Genomic DNA, 15,139 nt, shown 5'->3' with positions numbered 1-15,139 from the left:
GAAATATCGGCCTGTAATATCTCCTCACCTTTTTCTTGTTCTGCTCCTCCTCCTGCATCTTCACCTGTAGCTTCCTCACCATCACTTGTCTCTTCCACTCCGGGATGGGTCGGCCCTGCTCGTCGTGAGTGGGCACCAGAGTTTCCACGTCCACCGTGTTGGTTTTCTTCTGCTCGGGTGCAGCGTTTCCATTGACGACGTCTGTGAGCTGCTCGCTGCTCTGTGATGTGGACAGGACGTGTGGTGGCCCACCGCTGGATGTCGGCGTTGGATCGGGTGATGTAGGTGGGCTGTTGGGCGCTGGCGATGGGGATTGGGCGTCATTGGGTTGGGGTTTTGGCAGAGGCTGTGGCGGAGATGACGGACGTTCACCCTGGTAAACAAAATGATGGATTAAAATTTGTTACACAATTTTGCTTATGAAATAAAGGTTTCACAGTACATCTTTGGGTTCACCGAAGTTCTTAACCATATTTATTTGGTTCTTTGGAAATTAAAAAATAATTTTAATGAGGGGAACAAAACATTTTACTATCTGTCATTTCTTCAATGATTTAAGGTTTTAATGATGAATTGTGTTGTTGTACTACAGTTTGTAATCACCATTAAGTTTGCTTACATGATTGTATTTTAGACATGTAACCAAGTTTATATTGGCTTGAAGTGGGTTACTCATAGCTGGACTATATTGTGTCTTTTGTTAACCTAGACAGGGAAATGACGACTTTTGCTTGCTGGGTTTTTATTAAACATTCATTTAAAAAAATATATATATTACCTTTGTAAAACATCAAACACATAGGCACAATTTATATCTGCAAATACTTTCTAAATTCACAAAATACATTTTAAAGGATTAGTCCATTTAAAAAAAAAGGAATATAATTATAAGAGAATTTACTCCACCATGTCATCCAAAATGTTGATGTCTTTCTTTGTTCAGTCGAGGAGAAATTAGGTTTTTTGAGGAAAAAATTCCAGGATTTTTCTCATTTTAATGAACTTTAATATACACCAACACGTAACAGTTTTAATGCAGTTTAAAATTGCAGTTTCAAAGACTCTAAACGATGCCAAATGAGGCATAAGGGTCTTGTCTAACGAAACTAAAAAATATGCACTTTCAAAACTTCTCGTCTATCTCCAGTCGTGTGACGGGCCAGCCAGCCTCACGTAATTACGTAATGCTGTGGAAAGGTCACATGTTACATATATGAAACGCACATTTGCACACAATTTTAAACAATAAACTGACACAAAGACATTAATTAGTATCATTACACACACAACAACGTCGGAACGCTCCTCTTTCTCCAACACTGGGGCGTAGTTTCGATACGTCATCCGTGACCTATTGACGTGTTGGCGTATTACGTGAGGTCGCGTCACAGGACTGGAGATAGACGAGAAGTTGTGGTTTAAAAGAGCATATTTTTTGTTCTTCTTGTCAAAAATGACAATCGTTTCCCTAGATAAGACCCTTGTGCCTCGTTTGGGATCATTTAGACTCCTTTGAAACTCTGTTAAAACTGCATTAAATCTGTTACATGTTGGGGTATATTAAAGTCCATTGAAATGAGAAAAATCCTGGAATATTTTCCTTAAAAAACATAATTTCTTCTCGACTGAACAAAGAAAGACATCAACATTTTGGATGACATGGTGGTGAGTAAATTATCTGGATTTATTTTAAAAGAATTGACTAATCCTTTAAGCATTTATGCTTCAGCTTTTATAAGATGAGAGGAAATATGTATACTCAGTTAAGTGTTGAGGTAAAAATACAATGAAGGTTTATGTCTATTAGTCTCTGTGTGTGTGCCACGTCTATGTGTGTTATATTGTTTTCTGTTACTATGTACAATGAAGGTTGTAATGCAAACGCTGTTACATCATAATCCAGTCCTGAAGCGACAGCAGTCACACCTCACTAACAGATCACAGGATACATTCAAAAGCCCTCATTACAAATGACTTTAATCTAAAATGAAATGCTTAAAAAAGTAATGTGTTGGTTTATATTTGGTTAAGTGTGGATGTGAAAGACGTACGTTGGAGAAGACGGTCGTGTAGCCTTTACTTTGAGGTGTCGGCTTCAAATTCTTCCCAGCTTTAATTTCAGCCAGAAGCTGCGAGTTATCTCCAGTGGGGGACATCATGTTAAAGGATTTATTGCCTGAGATAAAGAAACAGAAAATGAGCCGGGATGAATGCATAAGGGGAGAGAGAGAGAGTGAGAGAGAGAGAGAGAGAGAGAGAGAGAGAGAGAGACAGACAGACAGACGGAGAGAGCACTTCTCCACAAAATAATTCATTCAAAGTCCTTAATAACTTGTGTGTTATTACATAACAGTTTATAATGAAATGAGTCCACAACCGAAAAGGCTAAACATAAAGTTAAAACCTTTGCCTTTGTTTAAGTTTTAAACATTTCAAGGCAAAATAAAAGGAAGCCCAGGGTGCTAAAAAGGATGCAAAATCCTCTTCTTTTAAATATGGAAATGACGGATTGTTATTCACTGTCAACCTGACCTAAACCGCCCTGTAATCTTTGAGTTTTACACTAATACTTCATTGCCATACCAGGATAAACAAAAGACCATAATAACAAATCTTTAACATCTTAAAAAACAAATCTTTAACAAATTCTAGTTTTCACATGACTCTGCAATATACAAAACTGTAAAAATTATAGATATAATATAAAGAAATGTATATAAGTAGTGTTTAAATGTCAAAATGTATTTGTACTGACAGACTGTGATCCAGCAGAACAGTGCTAAAGTATTAATGCAAATAAATGAATGCTGACAGCTCCGGGTATAAATAGAGCTCAAATCTGTCCTACTGAAAATCACAAACTTCCTTCAACTGAACCGTATCGTGTCTAAATGACAAACTAATGTAAGATCACATGTTATAACCAATAAAACGTCAGATATATCACAACTCCATCCCTTTACATTTCAAACTTCCTAAACGTAACATAAACGGAATTTTATTCCCAAAGAAAAGAGGAAATAAACGTACATCACCTGCTGTTTATTAATTCAAGTCTCCAGCGTGTCTCTCTAACAGAATTTCTCTATAGTTTTCTCGCAGTCAATTGTAGTTATATGTTCAGACGTCTGCAGATGGATACGCTCTGTGTGTTTGCTCACTGTCGCTCGAGGGATCACTGAACGGATCAGCGGTAATGAACGCTGACAACAGATGGCTGCCAAACCGAAGGTGGATTTGAAGTCCACTGTCAGTGACCCTCCTGTTTTCTCAAACCTTCAGTCAAACATCTTCACACTTAACAGCTGAAGTTTTACACTTCACACACTGAGCGACACACAACACTTTTTGTGACACACAGAATCCAAACACATCTTTCTTGGAAAAACCATAGCTTATACCTCCCTAAGCTGGCTTGCTGGTCTTAGTCGATGCTCAAATGCTTTAGCTGCTCTCCTAAACTGACTGACAAGTGACTAAAACCCTTGTAAAACCAGTTAACAAGACCTTCTGGACACCAACATCTCAATACTGGTTGGTGGTCATAATAACATCAGCATTACCTCACAGCATTAATACAATGTCTGTATTACCAGTATACTAATACACAAATTGACCAGCAGAGGATAACTGAGGCACACAACAGAATGAATCTTATAAACATTAAATATTTTTGTGTGCTATAAGCTGTTATATTGGTGCAAATAAAAGAAAACGATTAAAAATTCTTCTTTTTTTGTGTAAAAACACAGCATTGAATAATCTTCCCTAGATTTGTATTACCACAGCTTACATTAAATACAATCACAAGGATGAAACTACATTACGCTATCAAAAACACATCATCATAGGTTATAATAAACGCAGGAATAATTACCTTCGTCCTTCACTCTGCAAATCTTCATTTTTGAACTTGTTGTTTAATGTCAATTGAAATGATCCAACTTAGTTAACTTTAACAAAGGCAACAGAGTAAGTAAGAGCTTAATATAAGCAGGATTCAGGCTCAGGATGTTCACAATAGCTGTGCATAGTGAGTTATAATGTGACGTATTTTGAAGGCGTTGTGTTGATGGCAGGGCTCGGTCAATAAAAACGCCCACTGTTTACACACCTTGATATTCATTCATTACATTATGGCTCACTTCATCGCCACAGACACAGTGTTTAAATTTCATGTTCAATGGATTCATCAAAACTGTTGAAATCGCACCGCACAGACTTTTAGTTAATCACCTTATCGTAAAGAAACACTTAAATGTTTGTCTTCATCAAAGTAATATTTTATTAAACTGTAACAACTACTGTAAAACTACAAGTTTTCACATCACCAATGCCTCTTATTTCTCAACCAATCACCAGGCACATCCATGCCTATTGCCCAATTGATCAAAAAATCCTCACTGACGAACCTGTTTCTTTTAGAAATATGTCCGGTAACAAAAGTAAAATGGGCAGCAAACAGCAGATTGAAATGTTAACTTTAAGGGGACATATCATAAAAATCTGACTTTTTCCATGTTTAAGTGCTATACTTGGGTCCCCAGTGCAGCATGATCTCACAAATTTCCATGGTATAGTCATGGAACATTTTGCTCATTTATCCATGATCTCCGCATTTTTCCGTGTCCATACCACAGACTTTCTTTTCCGTGTCAGTGCAAAAAATGACTTTCTTACTTAGTATTTTTGTCTTGTTTTCAATAGAAATATTTCAATATAAAAATAAGTCTAATTTTTAGAAAAATGTAGATATTTTTTACTGAAAACAAGACAAAATACTAAGTAAGAAACTCATTTTTTGCAGTGCATGTATTGGTTACTCAATTGTTGTTCCTATTTTTAAACCATTGTTACTTGGGTTTGGAGTTAGATTTGGGGTTTGGATTAGGATGTCATTTTAACTATTGGTTTATAAAAAATTTTCCAAGATTTTTAAACAATTGTTGCCTGACATTAGGGTTAGAGTTGGGTTTGGGTTAGGATGTCATTTTTTGTAACAGAAAGTCATTCTAACCCCAAACCCCAAGGCACAATGGTAAGAAAAAACAATTGAGTAACCAATATGAGAAACTGACACGGAAAAATGCATTGATCCCTGACAATGACACAGATAAATTAGCAAAATATTCTGTGACTATAACACGGAAATTCGTGAAATCATATTGCCCAGTGCTTCTATCAACCTAGAAAATGTGAAAAAGATCAACCCAGTTACTTAGTTTTGGTAAACCATTCTCTGCAAGCATGTGAACTTGGCTCCCCTTGTGATGTCAGAAGGGGATCTTATTATTATAATACCGCCCCTTAATCTGCACTCATTTGCATTTTAAATGGTATTTAAAGCTTAAACTTCACATATGTACTCTAGGGACACCAAAGATTTATTTGACATCTTAAAAAGTCTTGTGAAATGTCCCCTTTAAAGTCAACGTGAGTCACACTGACCATACATTCGTAATCTAAACTCCTGCTCTGTCTCTGTAATCGTGTATTGTGACAATGCGTAGTGAATTATATGAAGTTACAACTACTTTAAAATACTGCATACTGTGTATCTGCATACTGCATCTGTCATATAGCGTGACCTGTATGTCCTTTGACCTACGATGTAAGAACAACTGTCACCATAATTAATTAATGGGAAGTGCAATTAAATCATGACAAATACAAAAAACATATTTTTTATTTGGTGGCTCCTTAGCTCGCATGGCATCATGAGATAGTTTACTATCAAATGCACACTTCAAAATCTATCCAGAAGTTTGACGTTCCTGAGCACTTTTCTAATTTTTCAAATACTATTAATTCGGACATCTACTCAGCTTACATACTGATTTTCGGATGCAGTGCTGTTTATAAACCACTCAATTCTCAATAGAAATGTTTTTTTTTTTAATGTAAAATGTCATTGCCCTTCTCGTGAACTCAATGTGGCATTGATGCTCTGATCGATGAGACGCACAGCTAATGTGCCAGATTCTGTGAATCTGATTTACAACTATAATCATAAATGTAAAGCAAAAAGAAAGGTTATACCGAAACATACAGATTCACAGACAAAGAGCCAAACAAACAACACACTAAAAAGGAAGAAGGGTAAAGAGAGACACATGAATACACACACACAACACACACTGTTAGTGTGAGAAAATACTTACTCTTCCTCTGACGGAGAGACTCAGGACCAGATGAAGGGGACAGATGCCCTTCTTTAAAGGAATGATGTGATGAGCAGTAAAAGTAATGAAAAAGTAAGAGAGAGAGAGCAGCAGACAGTGAGACAGGTGCCGTGAAGTCAGACACAGAGGATGACGGGAGGACAAACAATAGAGAGATAAGATGAACAAACAGACAAAAAAACAAAACAAAATGCACACTGACCTGTTAGTAAATGAAACACAATATTGTCTGAAAAATCTGTCTGCAACTACACACAAGCACATCTTTTACCCTTTCTGATACGACGAATGAATAAATATGACAACACGACAATGAAATTGAAGATACAACGACTATAGTATTATTGCTGTTTGCCAGGATGTGGCCATAGCACAAAACCACAAGATTTGAATTATCATTCATATCCATACAACACAAACAGTGTGAGACATAACAAACTTTAACACCAGTCCTGTCTTTATCAGCGGTGAAAGAATAAATCAACTCTTAATAAATGAAATGAATGATTTAACACACTGTGTGAAACTCAGATTGATGGACTACAGATGAAGATCAGAGGTTTAATGGTGCATGCTGATGCTTTGGTTAACCTCGTGACTCTTGTTTCTCTTACACAAGCCACAACAGCTCGGTTTAATGCACAAACGCTCGGACACTGACAGTTAAAAACCACCACAGAAATCCAGGAATAGTTGTTATAAAGTGCTACATTGACAATATGACAGAATTGTGCAACCCGTCACAGATATTGGCCCGACCACAGCACACGTCAGGTATCTCTCAGAGGAGAAACAATTAAGTAAATGGTAGAACACTAAACCCAATTTCAAAGTAACAATATCCCAAACGCATTAATTTGTAAATAGTTTGGAGTGAACGAGCAGCCGGGTCTCACGTTCACAGCTTGAACTTCAAAAGATTTACTTTGTGGCCTTTCTTTGTTTTCTATTTTGTGATTTTGAGAGTTGGACTGAAACCACACCGCAGAAAATGAATAATGTGAATATTTCAGATTGGATGTTAGATTTGTTACACATTCACCAGTGAAGACACAAGAAACACACACTAATCGACCCATACATCAGACGTGATGTATTTTCATTTCAAATATTTAAATGCTTTACATATTTTAAAATAATGTTCCAGGTTAAATACAACAAGTTTCATCAAAACCTAAAAAATATCCATGTGTATTTGGACTGCACTGTATGCTTGACCACTAAACTTCAACACATTTATTCTGTGGTAATCAACATTACGCCAAAGATGTCACACTGGAATATTAATTTAAGAGTACATTTCATACAAGAATATTAATGCTGCCAATATACATAACTCTACATGTGTAGAAGAAATGAAGTCATATACACCAAGGATGACATTAATAAGGAATAATTGATGACGGGCCGTTGAATTATTAGAAAATAATGCACACCCAAAGTGGTAATGACGCACAATGCAAAGCAGAGTTACACAAATTTTCATTATTCTGTGAACTATTCCTTTTAATAAAGCCTTGCGTATACTGCTCAATACGGCAAAAAATATTTTTAAATATAACTTCAAATACATTTTCAAAATATACATTTCCTAAAATATATTTTGGAATATGTTTACAAAAATATATTTTTATAATAAAAATATATAATAAAAGTAGTGCCAACAAGGTGAAACGTAAGTTTTTTTGTTATAATGTTTTGGAGTTAAAGCAAACAATAACATTTATCCAGGTACTACGAGTCATCTTAACATGCACAGTTTAATTAAGCAATAAGGTACGAGAGGCTGTGCTGTATCGTGAATAAGTAACGGCTGAAGGGCGTTGTTAGGCACGACTTTTAAATGCAAAAATATATTTAATTAAGCTTTACTTTCTACAAAATGTGCTTAGTAAAACATATTTTTGGCCAGAGAAATTATTACTTTTTTGCCGTATGTGGTGCAGAGAATCTCTCGGCTTATCAGACTGTCAGAAACCAACAGACTCTGTCTATAATCACTTGAGCACCTTTTGGAAAGTTTTTGTAGTTGATACAGTGGTTACATTTGAAGCAGGTTTCACACCAACAAAGAGTCAGGTAACGGCTGTCAATGGTCAGGACAACTAACATGTGATTTTTCATGGTGCAAATAAAACTCTGCTAACATTAGTGGACCTCTAGAAAAAATAAAATGATAAAAATTTGTAATATTTGGAGTCAAATACAAGCATTAAGACCTTGAAAAGACAGACTGAATGAGAGAAGACAGGGATGTGTACAGAAAGAGAGAGATAGCTGTCAGTACTCACTGTTAGAGGATGAAGACATCCGGTTTTGGCTGGGAGTCGGTGCAGGTGCAGCTGGAGGCAATGCAGGGGCAGCTGGGGGCAGTGCAGGGGCTGGGGGCGGATTAGATTTCTCTGATGGGAGGGGTGGAGGTGGGGGTGGAGTCGGGATGGAGGTGCTGGCGGGTGGAGGAGGAGGTGGAGGTGGAACAGGTACATCCTCTGAGGTTCCTGTGCCATTCTCAGGAGCAGGGGCTGTGTCTGTCGGTTCCTCCAACAGCGCAGAACCCTGTCGAGACCAAAAACATTTTCCTACGGTCAATATGTCATCGGAATTTTGAGGTTTTTAGTCCATATATGTTGCCTTATACTGCGTTTACACCAGGCACGGTACACCAGCTGCGGTAGAGGCGCAATTCCACCTTATCCGTGCCCCTAGTTCACGCGAATGGCGCGAATTGAGCATGGGACGCGAGAATGGTGCTTTTTGTGCATTTTGGGTTTGACGCGAATTTGCGGCTGACGTCAGAATTGAAAAATTTGAACTTTGGCGGATTTTCGCGCCGCGTTAACCAATCAGGAGCCTGCTTGCTGCTGTGGCGGCATCCCCACCCGAAGTCACTCAACATAAAGGAACGCTTGATATTGGCTGTAAGCAGTCACCCGGAGCTATACGACACAAGTTCTTATTTCCATAGAGACAGGAATAAAAAGGACCTCGCTTGCAACCTGGTAAGTTGTAAATACACATACTCTTTTGAGTCACGTGACGTTTATCAACCTGCGCCGTTTATTTTCCCCCTATAGTAAGGTGACTAAATAGACTTAGAAGGTATGTTAGAACAGTGGTTCTCAAACTGGGGGCCGCGAGATGGTGCCAGGGGGGCCCCAGTTTAACAACATTTTATAAAATACATTAATTTATCATGAATTCTGTGTAATTAAACCTAAAAAATTAGGCTACAAACCAACAACACTACTTTGTATAATTTAATGTTTTGTTTAATTAAAATGTTGAGTTTTAGAACAGTTTTTTTATAAATGAGGGGGGCCGCACGCTGAAAAAGTTTGAGAACCACTGTGTTAGAAGGTATTCATATTCAAATTCAAAATAATATTTCAGGCACTCAGATGGTCATATACTGGAAAATGTAGACTAATAAATAAGACCCCCACCCACCATATGCATTACAGCTGGTGATGAATACACAATTAGACTCAATGGTTTGCTGGAATGGATGGACATCTGTTGAATCAGAGAGTCACAATCCTTCACACTCAATACCCCCAGAGACCCCCGCCCCTCCCCGCCTCACCCCTCCCACTGAACATGAGTAAACAAGCCCTGATCTCTCACCCCCCCCCACCCCCCACTGAGCCCCCTTCTCCCTCGGACGCGTGCCGCACGCGTCCCCTCCCACATCATCATCTCTATCTCCAGCATATGTCGTGTCATGTCGCGTGTAAGTCGATGTAATGGGTCATTAAACACAGGGACATCTGGAGCTCCATCTGCTTCCAACGAGTGACACCCACTGTCAGTTTAACAGGCTCAATGAAGATTAAATCTAGACCAAATGACATTACTCACATTTGACCCAAAAAATCATAGTGCGGCTCTCCAAACACCTTCATGATTCACTGCTACTAATTGAGCCCTTACTACATCTCATCTCTTCACTGTCACTGAACATTTTATAAACATGCTTATTATTCACTTTGAAGATGTAATTGAGTTCCTCTTTAGATGTTTAGATTACAGTTCATTAAAGGGGACACTTCACAAGACTTTTTAAAGAATAAAAATAAATCTTTGGTGTCCCCAGAGTACATATTTGTAGTTTTAGCACAAAATACCCCACAGATAATTTTTTATAAGATGGTAAAATTGCCACTTTGTTGGTGTGAGCAAAAATGTGCAGGTTTTGGGTGTGTCCTTTAAAATGCAAATGAGCTGAACTCTGCACTAAATGACAGTGCCATGGTTGGATAGAGCAGATTATGGGGTGGTATTATCCCCTTCTGACATCACAAGGGTCCCAAATTTCAATTACCTTTTTTTCACATGCTTGCAGAAAATTGTTTACCAAAACTAAGACTAGGTTGATAGAAGCACTGGGGACCCAATTATAGCACTTAAACATGGAAAAAGTCCGATTTTCTGACATATAGTATAGGGTTGTAAAACTGATGTGGATAGCGTAAGCAAATACCATAAAACCATATACTTAATTCTGTGAAATTGTTACCTGTTGGACAATTACACTGCATCATGTACAAAGAAAAATATTTGGTTATTATATTTATTGGTTCTTCCTAACACCAAATAGCTAGAAGAAATCAGAAATAAAGACAAACCAAAGCTCGGGTCTAAGGAGGATAAATGTAGAATCTGAAAAAAGTGATTTACGCTAAAAAATGTTGGGTAATTTTTCAATCCAGCACTGAGTAAGAAAAGGCTGAACCCAACCCGCTGTGTTGTAATTTAACAAAACATATTTAATATTACCAAGATGCATCAGTGGTATTGATATGAATGGGGGAAATCGCAACGGTCATTTGGCCGCTCTAGTCCCGCCTTCCAGTAAAAAGAGCCAATCGTCAACCATTAAAGAATGACACGCTCTGGGGGAGGGACTTTGCTTAAAGGCAGTATTTCTGACAAGTCTTGCTTTAGCAAAACGAGAGGCCTCATTTATAAAGCATCTGTTTGCACAGATTTGATCGTAAAGTGTGCGTACGCAAAAACCAACGGCAAAGTCCATATTTATAAATTACTTCAAGTAAGTTTGACTTGGAAAAGTGCTTAGCGTCACGCAGACGTACTCACTTTTGCTTGTCCGATTTCTGCAGGTTTTTGGAAATATAAGTCTTTCTCGCTGCTCGTAAATTATTTAAACATTGACATTGATTCCACATCTATACGCACGTTTTCTGTGCGCATGTTCGTTTTATGAATCACACGTATGCACTTTTGAAAAATGATCGTGAGATCAAATATAAAGCCGGTTTCTATCCAGCATTTTATAAATGAGGTTCCTGGAGACATTGCAAATTTGGCAGTGACTCGACTTCCTGAAAGCGGAATTGAACCCTAGACATTTTAGCGTGTTATCATGGGTAATTTATGTCCATTTTGCGTTTTACATAAGAATTTTTTTTGCATGATTCCAATTATTAAGTTGATAGTGTGTTTAAGCTGAATTTTCCTAACGGTCTTTGATGGACTTAATTAACCAGAATGCACGGCGCAAAACTGAGTCATTAGCTCCACCCACTAACCACTGTCCGATGCAGCCTTCAGGTTTGTTCAACTTCAGTTCTGCGAGAGCGTCGCATGAAGTTGAACAAGCCTAATAACTTCTTTTACCGCTCAACCGGTAAATAGTTTTTATTATTGACATCAACGCGACCCTCAGCTGACACAGCAGATTACTCGAAAATTTGAATATGCAGCCAGCACTCTCGTCAGGAAGATTTGGAGGACTGTTTTTCAGCCCTATTTTTCCACGGACTCATGTAGTGTAAAATGGTAAAAATATCTAAAACATAATTTGGCTTAGTTGTTGCTTGTTTTGTGTAACTACGGTAAACAACATACTACGTAGAAAGATATTATCATGTTGTTGTTATTATGAACACGAGCAAAGCAAGCTAACGTTAGCTCATCCTGTGCAGCTGTCAATCAAAGAACGTTATCATCTACTGTCAATCATCTCGCCTCAAGACCCGCCCCCATTTAGAACGTTCACAATTATGTAGTCGTGCATTTTTCTTCCGGTGATTTGACGAGGCGTTAAATCACCATTACTGTAGCAGTTAAAAGCTTTCATTTTTTAGATGAAGTTAGTACATTTGATGGCAGCACAATCAACTATATGTGATGAAATATAGTGTTGGAGCATAAGTTTGTTTTAGGGTGGACTTTTTTAGCCCAACATGCTGAGTTGATTTAACCCATTCTTGGGTCAAATATAAACATATCCTGGATTAACTTAACCCATTGGCTGGGTTTTTTAAAACCAACCCTGGGTTAAAAAATAACAGCATTTTTTAGTCTGCATTTAATCCCATATCTCACTATGAAAAAACGATCGAAGTGTAAGAGATTACAATTTGTTTTTCCTACGAGTCATGCTGCGTTTAAACAATAGGCAAAATCTGTGCCAGTAAATGGGCAGTACATCAGTTCAGTGACACACAATGCTTCAAGGCCTCAGCCGTCAGACTTACATAATACAAAGTCAAGGCAAACACTCAGCACTGTTTATCCAGTAGTTCAATATGTGTACACTGAAAACTGGAGCGCAGCAGCGCTGGTTCAGGTCTGCCACACCTCACCTGAATTTGTGTTGTAACGTGACAGGTGAGAGAGAGTGAATGAGAGCCAAGACCAAAACCACAGGAAACAGTAGATGTCAGAAACCACAGACTGTATGATGGGCTCATTTGTCTATGATTTCAATATTAAAAATATTTCGTTAGAAGTCTCCACGACTCCAATCCCACCACCCAATGGATATCGAATTAGTAATTGTGCCTCATGATTGCTCAGACTGTATGTATGATGCCCAGTATCTCATTATATGTTTGAAGTGTAATCCAGGTCAGAAAATCCTGTTCTCAAACAGTTGATTCAGCTTTAGTAAGCAAACTGCAGGTCAAACGCTACCCATCATCCATATCTTCATCTGACAAGTAATGGGAATGTGGTCAGGTGTGCTTTACCTCCTCATTGGGTGCCATGGCTCTGTTGGGTCGCTGCTCTGTGGTGTCGCTGCCCAGGGTCTTATAGTAGTCCCCAGTACTGGGCTGCTTACTGAAGCTCCGAGACTTTCGATTCGAGTCAACTCTTCGCAGTCTGTCGTGGTTCTCGCCAGGATTCAACTGACAGAGAGAGAAAAAACAGCAGAAGATCAGACATTTTACATGAATTACAAAAGAACGGGACTAGTTGGGGAACGGGGCTAGTTGTCACACAGGCAAACTTTGGAAAGCAACATGATAGTTGGTAGATGGTATAGTCACAGAATATTTTGCTTATATATTTGTGTATTTGTCACAGATCTCTGCATTTTTCCATGTCTGTACCATAGACTTTCTTTTCCGTGTCAGTTTCACGTATGGGTTACTCAATTGTTTTTCCTATTTTTAAACCATTTTCGCGTGGGTTTAGGGTTAGATTTGGGGTTTGGGTTAGGATGTCATTTTATGTTACAGACCCAGCAAACATTTGGACGTCCGATTACCATTGAAAATACGTCCCTCCGTCATGTCCCATCATGGTTAAAAATGGTTCCAAAATGAAAATCCAACGACGTCTTTGACGTCATCTGACCGTGAATCACGCGTCTTTTCCGCACGGCCCGTGCACGTCTATAATGTCCTAATTTTGGACGTGGAGACGACGTTGATTTTGAACCAATTACAACATTTGTGCCGTCCTGCTGAGACCCCTTTTGTCCGGGGAGACGATGTTGCCGTCTGACCTATGTTTGCTGGGGAAAGTTGTTCTAACCCCAAACCCACGCGAAAATGGTACGAAAATAGGAAAAACAATTGAGTAACCAATACGTGAAACTGACACGAAAAAGAAAGTCCATGGTACAGACACGGACAATGACACGGATAAATGAGCAAAATATTTCGTGACTATAACACAGAAATTCGTGAGATCAGCGCTGGGTTTCCCGATAACGACTGAACTTAGCACTTAAGAACGCTTTCCAGGAGCTACTTAACGAACATTCGTTGTTCATTTATGTGCGTTTCCCAAAGATGCACGTAAAACGATCGTTTGCAGCTGGGTTTTAAGTGCTGCTTAAGAGTCGCTATTAGTTTGTCAAGTGCTAAAATGTCACCTATGGAATGACTCGTAATTGTAGCAAGAACTTGTATAGGCTAATGATCTTCAGTCGATGTGCACTAATATTTAAAAAAAATACTTATTGTTTAATGACATATTAAATGTTTTAATAATCTGTGTATCATGAAATATAATTTCTTGTCCCAGTCGCAGTGTGTGAACATTATAAAAGCCTAAAAACCTTAAATTGTGTGGTTTCTTTAATCAGATGCCATTTCCCTCTAAAACTATTTTTTTCTTGTTGATGCTATATAGCAGCATTGGTAGGAACCATTTATCAAGTTGCTAGTACCAACTTTTATCAAAATTGTACCAAATACGTTTTTCTTCTTTATTAATTTATTTTCAGTCATTTAAATTTGATTTCTCATTTGAATTTATATTAAAGTAATTTAAACAAAGAACCCAATAAATAAATAAATACACATTTAAAACATTACGCTATCGTCATTACAGGAGTGCAATTTGCTGGTTGTCCTGCACTTATGAATTAACGACTACTCCAGACCACTCGTTGATCTACGATGATTTTCAAAGTGCTACTTAAGTTACGAAGCTTTTGGGAAACGGTCCGTAGGTCTAAGATGATTCGTACGATCGTTTTTACGATCTACTTAGCCTTACGAAGCTTTTGGGAAACCCGGCCCTTACGACCAACCTGGACACTTTTTTGTGTCTATACAGATATTCAATGGCTTATACAGTGTGTCATCTGCCGATACCGACAGACATCAATAGTTTTTTTTTACTGTATTATATTGTAAAATCCTAGAAGTGCAGGGTGTACAAATCGCCAATTGGTTGTCATTGTCACCCAATTAAAA

General features: G+C 38.1%; 1 protein-coding gene across 3 annotated transcripts in view; it reads right to left on the bottom strand.

Moving 5' to 3' along the window:
- Nucleotides 1–15,139, bottom strand: part of espn (espin) — a 72,617-nt gene that overhangs the window by 16,399 nt on the left and 41,079 nt on the right. For all 3 annotated transcript variants that reach the window (XM_073867443.1, XM_073867442.1, XM_073867444.1), the window contains exons 8-11: nucleotides 13,178–13,336; nucleotides 8,474–8,738; nucleotides 2,052–2,176; nucleotides 29–373 (exon numbers count right to left, since the gene is read on the bottom strand). In XM_073867443.1, coding sequence (XP_073723544.1) covers nucleotides 29–373; nucleotides 2,052–2,176; nucleotides 8,474–8,738; nucleotides 13,178–13,336 — 894 coding nt within the window. The remainder of the gene's footprint in view (nucleotides 1–28; nucleotides 374–2,051; nucleotides 2,177–8,473; nucleotides 8,739–13,177; nucleotides 13,337–15,139) is intronic.

Source organism: Misgurnus anguillicaudatus, chromosome 5 (genome assembly GCF_027580225.2).
Source record: "Misgurnus anguillicaudatus chromosome 5, ASM2758022v2, whole genome shotgun sequence".
Taxonomy (NCBI): domain Eukaryota; kingdom Metazoa; phylum Chordata; class Actinopteri; order Cypriniformes; family Cobitidae; genus Misgurnus; species Misgurnus anguillicaudatus.
The sequence above is the reverse complement of the archived record's forward strand: the minus strand, read 5'-3'. Positions and strand labels throughout refer to the sequence as shown.